General features: G+C 38.4%; 2 protein-coding genes across 4 annotated transcripts in view; both read left to right on the top strand.

Moving 5' to 3' along the window:
• LOC121891678 (protein NLRC3-like) overlaps nucleotides 1–9,217 on the top strand; it is a 1,105,688-nt gene that overhangs the window by 1,040,964 nt on the left and 55,507 nt on the right. The gene's annotated exons all lie outside the window — the stretch shown is intronic.
• On the top strand, nucleotides 1,027–8,235 carry ftcd (formimidoyltransferase cyclodeaminase). Of its 3 annotated transcripts, none has more exons than XM_042404254.1 (14): nucleotides 1,027–1,127; nucleotides 2,151–2,334; nucleotides 2,935–3,063; nucleotides 3,618–3,706; nucleotides 4,233–4,412; nucleotides 5,022–5,159; nucleotides 5,490–5,621; nucleotides 5,708–5,769; nucleotides 6,141–6,267; nucleotides 6,357–6,518; nucleotides 6,819–6,862; nucleotides 7,071–7,209; nucleotides 7,542–7,637; nucleotides 8,063–8,235. In XM_042404254.1, the coding sequence occupies exons 1-14, from the start codon at nucleotides 1,074–1,076 to the stop codon at nucleotides 8,144–8,146; spliced, it is 1,620 nt and encodes a 539-aa protein (XP_042260188.1). In that variant the 5' UTR covers nucleotides 1,027–1,073; the 3' UTR covers nucleotides 8,147–8,235. The 3 variants fall into 3 exon arrangements, with proteins under 3 accessions (XP_042260188.1, XP_042260190.1, XP_042260189.1); XM_042404255.1 differs by lacking the exons at nucleotides 1,027–1,127; nucleotides 2,151–2,334 and adding exons at nucleotides 2,422–2,712; nucleotides 2,758–2,799; XM_042404256.1 differs by lacking the exons at nucleotides 1,027–1,127; nucleotides 2,151–2,334 and adding an exon at nucleotides 2,340–2,409.

The raw sequence follows: 9,217 nt of genomic DNA, 5'->3' as shown, positions 1-9,217 counted from the left end.
ATAACAGTTCCTCAGTTTTCTTTTGTTTACATTCTGACTTTTTCGTCAACTTTAGATCCGAAAAGTTTTCAGGGGTGAAACAATCAGTCCATTAATCGATAAGTTGATCGACAGAAAATAAAAAAATCTTCATTTTTCAAGCAAAACTATCAAACATTTTCTGGTCGCAGCTTCTCTAATTCATGATTTATATACATTATAATGGACATTTTTCACATGTTTCTGACATTTGACAGACAAAACAATAAAGCTGTTTTGAAAAAAATCATTAGTTAGTTATTTTATAATAAAACAGTTAAATTTATTTTTGAAAATTAGAGCCAGATTTCTGCTAAATTTTGTTAATTTTCTAAAGAAAAAATTCTGTGGTTGCATATTTGACAGTAAACTGAATATATTTGGTTAGTCAGATAAATCAAGATATTTTCAGACATTTAAAGGAAAAAGATGATAATGAAAATAAACTTTTTAAATATTACAGCTGGATTTCTACTAAACTTATGTAACTTGTGTGATATTTCTCTCTATTTTGGGTATTTACAGCCTTTCCTCTGGCGCCACCTTCAGGCCACAATGTTTCATGACAGACATTTTTCACAGTTTTCTGACATTTATAGACAAAAACAATAAATTGATCATGAAAATAATGTTTTGTTGCAGCTCTGCAAGATATTTTATAATCAAACAGTTACATTTTTGAAAATTACAGCAGAATTTTTGGTAAATTAGTTGTAATATTTCTGATTGACACTTTTAGCTGTCGTGTTCATATGTTGGTTGTAATGAACGCTGCAGCCTGTAGGCGACGCTAAAAGCACTTCAGTCTGTATGTTCTTGTTGTGAAGCTTGTTTACAGCTGTGTGTGTGCAGCATATTAAAGAGCAGACAGTGTTTGCGCAGAGGAGTCCTGGTAATGATTGTCAGGTGACCTACATGCAGAGCTCAGCTGTTAATGATTGAACTCTCTTTAATGTTTTTTTTTTTGGGGGGGGGGGGGGGGGTGTTGTGTTTTTTGGGGGGGTGAAGTGAGACCTTCAGACTGACAGTTTGAGGTTGTGGATGAGCAAGACGACATGGCTCAGCTGGTGGAGTGTGTCCCAAACTTCTCTGAGGGTCGAAACAAAGAGGTCGGTTATTTCCTTTCATATTTCAAACAATATATCTTCACTATCTGGATATTTATAAATCAATAACTGCACTCTGTGTACATTCATTATCTCTACAATGACTTTCACCCCTCTGAGCATTATACAAACCTCTGACACATTCGAATAAGCAGACATGTTTTATAGAACTACAGCTGTTTTATTACATTATGTATTTATACAGCAGCATCAGGTTGTTTACGCTTCATCTAAAGAGGTTATAAAATGTCCTCATATAAAATAAAACTACGTCACAATTCAGCTTAAATACAAAAGTGACAGATAATCAAAATGCATTTTGTTAGCAACGCTAAAAAAATAAGTCAAAAATGAATTTTTAAGCTCAAAATGTAAAGTTTGAACGTCTGCACTTCTACCTGCTGAAGAAGCCTGTGTGATACAGCTAAAAAGCTAGTAAGTGGACTTTGAGTGAAGTTCTTTTGTCCGACTGCTGCTTTGAAGTTCGAGTTTGATGAACCTAACGTCAATAACAGCCTGAATCTACAGAAAATGAAGATGTTTCCAACATATCATATAACCAGAAATCAACCAGCAGATATAAAATATCGAGAGTTTTGAACAAAACTGCAAACTTGATTGAAGTTGTTTTTATGCTCGCGGTTACATAATTTAAGGGGCCGATCCTCTGCTTATTTTTATTGCGACATGTTCATTTACATTTAACAGAGAGTCTGACCTCTGACCTTTGACCTCTCCTCTGTGATGAAACACACACATCAGTTTCCAGCGTTAACAATTAACAGATTGTAGTTAATATTCAGTGAAGTCTGTTTTATTTTAATTTGTGCCTGCAAGTAGATTTTTAATGTTTTATTGTTTCAGCCCGGGTACATGGAGAAAATGTTTCCACTGTGGGACAGAAGGAGACTTTGCTCCGCTGTTTTTCCTGCCAAAAAAATGAATCAAATGAACGTTTAACAGGTAAAAACATCCACAGAATCCTGATTTCGTTTGTAAAAATGTGACTTTTCTCTGGTGTTTCAGGTGATCGATGCCATCGCGGCGGCCATCTCCGGCACGGCGGGCTGCAGCCTGCTGGACGTCGACCCCGGAGCCTCCACCAACAGGACCGTCTACACCTTCGTGGGCTCTCCGGACGCCGTGGTGGAGGGAGCGCTGAACGCCGCCCGCCAGGCCTTCAGCCTCATCGACATGAGCAAACACTCAGGTGAGCACCCGCTTAGGACGTTATCTGCCCATTAAACGGCTGATTTCAGTTGTAATCAGGACCCATAGATCTGAGGTAAGTGGTACAACTTTACCTCCTCAACGGTGCAGCAGGCTGTTACCAGCTAGAAAGCCAAAAGGGTCACAATTCGGAAAAAAAATAAGTAGTATGACCCGGGGAAGTAGTTCAGATGACGTTAATATAAGATGACTTGTGGATGGCTAGAACATTAGATAGATGGCAAAAGGTTGCAAAAGCAGCAGAAAAAGACTGTTCAAGACTACTGTTCACTTCCTGTTACAACCGGACATTTTTACCACATTTTACTGCATTCATAACCAACAGTTGCCATTAACTTTTCCTAAACCTAACCAGACCTTAACCACAGCGCTGTCACACCATAAATCATTATCTTGTAATGCAGTAGTACGTATCCTGTTCAAGTGGGGTGACATTTACCTGCTGGTAGGTGTGTTATGTCATATAATGGTAGTGATAACCACTGATAATGGCCATTTAATGGGCTGATAACAGTCGGTGCGGTGGGTGGATGAGCCCTTCAGGAGGCGTTGAGGCCTGACATGTGTGTCACCTGTGCAGGTGAGCATCCTCGCACTGGAGCCATGGATGTTTGTCCCTTCATCCCCGTCCAGAACGTCACCATGGAGGACTGCGTCACCTGCGCCAACCGGTTTGGACAGAAACTGGCAGACGTGCTGCACGTGCCCGGTGAGATGTTGTGTCTTTTTATTATTATTATTATTATTGTTTTTGTTGTTATTATTGTTATTATTATTATTATTTTACAATGTGTGCAGGTTTACAGCAGGATTTACAACAGGTGAAGTCTTTACAAGCAAAGATAAATGGGTGAAAAGTAAAATAAAATGAATAATAATATTAAAAACACATGTTCCAGAAGTAAAACATAAAATAATGATAATACATGAACATGTACTTTCCTGCTCCAAGCGAAAGAGTTCCTCTATTAACTCTGCAAATGTCTAATCACTTATTTTAATATAAATTGTACTTTTTATATGGTACTATTTACTATTCTCTCCCTCCCTCTGTTGGCCAGTTTAATTTAACTGTTAATCAAACGTGAAAATGTGAAAATATATGGAATAAAATAAAAGTATACTTTGGAATAAAATAGATGTTTATTTTATCCAGGAAGCAGATATAAAAAAAAAAGATACTAAATGTTCTGAATATATGTTTGATATTCTTTAAATTCAGATGAAAGACACTTAAATGTGAACCAAATGTTTCATCCACAGTTTATCTTTACGGAGAAGCAGCACGAAAAGAGACGAGGAGGAATCTTCCAGCTGTGAGAGCCGGAGAGTACGAAGCTTTACCCGACAAGGTGAAGCGACGTCACGCCTCAGTGTTTCCTGTGTTATTGATCTGAAATGAGAAACAAGAAGTGATACTGTAGTACAGAGAGCTGTCACACGGCATTGTGGGAAATGTAGGAAACCTTCATCACAAATATTTATTTAAACTAGAGCTGATTCATCGATTAGTCGATCAACAGGAAATTAATCAGCAACTATTTCCATCAAATCATTGTTGAAGTTATTTATCTGATGCTTTTCTTTGTCTTATATGATCGTAAATTGATCTTTTTTTTCAGCTTCAGGAAATTAAAACAGTATTTTTCACAATTATCTTATGTTTTATAGACGGAACGATTGGTTGATCAATTAATAATAAAAATAATTGTTAGTTTTGATTATTGTGGATCATTTTTCCTTTAAGAAATAAGTAGATGTGACGATGGAACAGACTGATTATGAATATAGAAACGTGCGTATCTAAAACATGTAAAAACGTCAGTATTTCTGTTCCTGTCGGCACAAACAGCTGATGATCTGTTTTCTCTCCTCCAGTTGAAACGTGACGAATGGGCTCCGGACTTTGGCCCCGCCTCCTTCGTACCGTCCTGGGGCGCCACGGTAACGGGAGCTCGCAAGTTCCTCATCGCCTACAACGTGAACCTGATCGGCACCAAAGAGCAGGCGCACCGCATCGCGCTGGACGTCAGGGAGCAGGGCCGAGGGAAAGACCAGGTGCATGCTGGGAGTATCATCTACTGTTCAGCCGTTGTTGAGACATTATTTCACTTCTTTTAAAACATTGTTTTAGTTTTCTTACTAACTTAATATTTTACGTATTAACTTCTTATGTATTTATTACAGATTTACTGACTTTATTATTCACTCACTCACAAAGAACAAACTCATATTACCATTTAATATGCCAGAAAAAGATTTAGTATGTCCCCATACATAGTATGTCAAATCAACCAAGAGAGCACAGACCAATTACACCACTTTGACAGTGCAATAACAGATGAAGTAGCATGACCCAGTTATATGTATACTGTAATTACAACAGAATGAAGTAGCTGAAATAAAAATAAAAAGTAGAAGTATGTGATTCAGAATGCAGCAAAAGAGTCAGAAGATGCACAGCAACACAAGATGACTCAGCAGGAGTCATCACACTTTCTTACAGCTTACTTTGATATCAAACATGCAAAAAAACCAGTAGAGCCTCCATAAATAAGTCTTGTAACAAGTCGAATTTAAAAGTTCAGATGTTCATGATGCGTTCAAGAACTACAGAAAAACCAGCATCAGTCCAGTTAGTGATCCATATTGTTGTGTGTCCACCAGCCCGGGCTGCTCAAGAAGGTGCAAGGAATGGGCTGGTACCTGGACGAGGCCAACATCGCCCAGGTGTCCACCAACATCCTGGACTACGAGCTGACCCCCCTCCACACTGTGTACGAGGAGATCTGCAGGGATGCTGAGGTCAGAGGTCAACACGCCGTCTCTTAACCCTCACTCTGGCATCAGTTTGGTGCCAAATGTAAAGTTTTGAAAGGTGGAAATTAAAACTAAGAGTGCAGGGTTGCTAACAGCCACTAATAATAATAATAATAATAATAATAATAATAATAATAATAATAATAATAATAAAAGACAAATCTGATGTTTTGTTAGATCTCATTTATATTTGACGTCTTTTATTACAGCACACATGATGTGTTTTGGTCATAAATACATTTTTTTCATCAACACATCTCTGATTGACTGTGACAGTGTTTGTAACTGATAGTAATTATTGATCATGTTGATCAGGACCTGAGCCTGCCGGTGGTCGGCTCTCAGATCGTTGGTCTGATCCCTCTGAAGGCTCTGCTGGACTCTGCAGACTTCTACATCAGCAAAGAGCGACTCTTCATCATCGAAGAGGAGCACAAAGTCCGACTGGTGAGAAAACGCTTCACTTCAGTTTTTTACGTCACTTTGCATCTCAGGATCTGAAGGTTTTTCTGTCTTTCTTTGTGTCTCATCAGGTGATCAGTAAACTCGGCCTCGACTCTCTGGGTCCCTTCAACCCGAAGGAGCGAATCATAGAGTGAGTTTTTACTAAATATAACATCAAAAGTTTAACTTACATGACATATTCAATAAAAACAAGAAACAAGATGACATCACCCTTATCTTAAATATGTATGAAATAATATTAGTATTTACTGCCCTCCAGTGGAGGCACTTTGATGTGGTTTGATCTGTTTTCGTGAGATTTTACAAAATATTACTTTTTAATATTTGATTTTCTAAAGCAATATTACAAGATTTAACTTAAAACTTAAAATTTGGACTCACAATAGCATAAAAATTTGGCACATTTTTGGCCAATTTTGTTTCTTCTCCTGGTGTTAATGAGCTCTGATAATCGGATGTAAAGGTGTGTTCAAGGTGAGCGTTGCTGTTGTACCTGTGCAGGTACATGGTGAGGTCACAGGAGGACGGAAGCCTGGTGTCTCTGTCTCTGCAGCAGTTTGTTCGGAGTGTCGGAGCTCGAACTGCGGCTCCGGGCGGAGGATCAGTTTCTGCTGCTGTGGCCGCTCTGGTACAAAACAAACATCTGGGTCTGTTTCTGATCATAATAAATAATAAATATGAAAATGTCTTTGATTATTCAGCGTATGTGTGCTGTAGGGGGCGGCACTGGGTGCTATGGTGGGCCAGATGACGTATGGGAAGAGGCAGTTTGAGAACCTGGATGGTGTGATGAGGAGACTGATTCCTCCGTTCCATCAGGCCATGAACGAGCTGCTGCACATGGTGGATGCCGACTCCTCCGCTTTCAACAGCTACATGGTGAGTTAATGATCAGCAGTGCTGGAGACAGCCATAAGACCATCACTGTAGGGAAATAAAGAAATAAAATTTATTGAGTTTTGAGAATTTAACATTATATTCAAATTTGTGCCTTGTTCGTATCATTCTAAATGGTTTGGCCCCCTTTTTAAAAAAAAAAAAAGTATTTATTGGATTGTAAAATTTATTAAAAACAAAAAGAGAAAACAATCTGGGTAAAATACCCCATCAGATCCAAAAATAAGCACAAATTATAACAAAAACATTTGTGTTGATGGTATTTGTCTCTTTTTGTTGCAGGCAGCGCTGAAATTGCCAAAGAGTACTGCAGAAGAAATAAAAAGGTAATTATTTAAAATCTGCAAAACATTTATAATCATACTTACTACATACAATCTATAGAAGATATTAAAATACAGCAAATAAGCAGCAAATAATAAATAACTGCAGTTAGATGAAAACATTATTTAAAAATGACAATTTTTCAGGAAGTGGAAGGTGGAAATGTTGAATAAGATTTTGTTGCATACTTTGACTCTTGTGTCTGTAAAGACGAGAAGCTGAGATGCAGGAGGGTCTAAAGCGAGCGGTTGGCGTCCCGTTGGCTCTGGCCGAGAGGATCAGCGTCCTCTGGCCATCCCTCAAAGAAATGGTTGTCTACGGAAACATCGCCTGCAAGTCTGACGCTCAGGTGTGTCACAAGAAAATTATGTAATAATTACTAAAAAATTATGTCATAACTACAAGAATAGTTGAGAGAAAACTTATTATTATGAGAGATCTGTATCTTATAATTATGAGAAAACTTCATCAACTATTTCATAATGTTAAATGTTGTTTAAAATTTTGAAAAAGGAAGAACTATAAAAATGTCCTTGTAAATGTGTTGTTTAATCATTAAAACCAGGTTCACTTTAATGTTTCTCTGTTTTTCTCTGCTGTCAACAGCCAAATACAGCAGAAACACTATCTACAGAAATGTTCCTTTAGTAGAATTTCATGTTGTGTTTGTGTGATTTTTAGGTAGCAGCTAAAGCTTTGGAGACGGCTGTTTTTGGTGCGTACTACAATGTCATGATCAATCTCAAAGACATCACAGACGATGGCTTCAAACTGGCTGTAAGTGTGTCCACGAGCTTTTTGACTGATGCTTGTTTAAAGGTGCACTGTGTAGAATTTAGCAGCATCTAGAGGAACATACTTGGCAAAAATGTAATATAATATTCATAAGTATGTTTTAAGTAATGTTTAATCACCTGAACATAAGAATCGTATTTTTGTTAGAATGAGCCTTTATATCTACATAGGGAGCGGGGCCTCTTCCACGAGGGCCCCATGTTGCAGCACCATGTTTCTACAGTAGCCCAGAATGGACAAACCAAACACTGGCTCTAGAGAGGTCCTTTTGCATTTTTTGCAAGTTTTGCTGCCCCCATAAGTTCTCCTACATGCTTGGGAGGGGAGGGGGAAGGACACACTGGACCTTTAAATCACATTAACTCCCTGTAACCTTTGTGTTCTTCTGTTCTTGTTTTGTGCTGCAGACTCAGAAGAGAGTGTCAGCGTTGCTGCAGGATGCGAAGAGCAGTGCTGCTGCCGTCCTTGATGCTGCTGAGAAGAGAAATTGAAAGTACAAACTGAACCTGACTTATTGAAGATGGGGAAATAAAGCAAAGTTGCTGTTACGTTCAATTAAAATAAATTCTACAACACTCTACATAGGAATCTGAAGCTGTCTGATTGGATGGAATTATAGCAGACGCCTGTTTCACTGCTTGTGTGATGTGTTTATAATCATGAGAGATTAGAGTACTCTGTAAACTTTTAAGCAGATGTTTCAAAAAAAGAGTGAAATCCTCAAACTAACAAAAATTAAGAGTCTGTCACCAAATCGCTGAGTACAGGCTGAATAGTGCAGGCTATTAAAGGACTGTTTGAAATAGCAGAGGTTGTAGGTTCAATCCTTAAAGTCTCAGTGAATCTTGTCCAACACCCATAGTGAAAGTCAAAAGCTCTCAGAGAAAAGCTTCCAGTGAGAAGAGGAATCTATCGGACACCAGCTCGCTTCTCTAACACTTAAATTGAGTCCAGATATGAGATTTCAGGTTGAACAAGCTGTAAAACCTATCAGGAGGAATAGCTCAACAGGATGAGCTGCTGACACGCTGCAGTCACAACAGACTGAATGTTGGTTCAAATCCCTCTTCAGGCACTGCTCTCTCAATCTTTACTGTTGATATTCTTCTCAGACAAACGAGCACATGGTTGTTTGTAAGTAGATGTAGCTCAGGAGGATGAACACTTGTAATTAGTTAGTTACAGGGATGTTAGTTCAATTCCTGTCTGAGGAAAAGAAAGAAAAGTCTTTAAAAAAAAAAAAAGACATGAGAGGACAAATACTGCCCCCTGCAGGCTGCTCTGAGTTAGTGTGTCAATTAAAGCAATTCAAATCTGACAAGTGGAACTGGATGAAAATCAATCACATCCAATATGTGAAACACACACAAAAAAACATATAAGGTTCCAAATTGACCATAGTATAGTAGTGTAGTGATATAAAAATAAATAAAATTGCCAAAGAATCCCCCCCTCCCCGGATGGATGGATGGATGGATGGATGGATGGATGGATGGATGGATGCAAGCAAGCAGTGTGGTTGCTAATTGAATAAAATCCCCCTCCCACAAAAATAACAGAGG

This window comes from Thunnus maccoyii, chromosome 24 (genome assembly GCF_910596095.1).
Source record: "Thunnus maccoyii chromosome 24, fThuMac1.1, whole genome shotgun sequence".
Classification (NCBI taxonomy): Eukaryota; Metazoa; Chordata; class Actinopteri; order Scombriformes; family Scombridae; genus Thunnus; species Thunnus maccoyii.
Note: the sequence above shows the minus strand (reverse complement) of the source record. Positions and strands in the feature narration are given on the sequence as shown.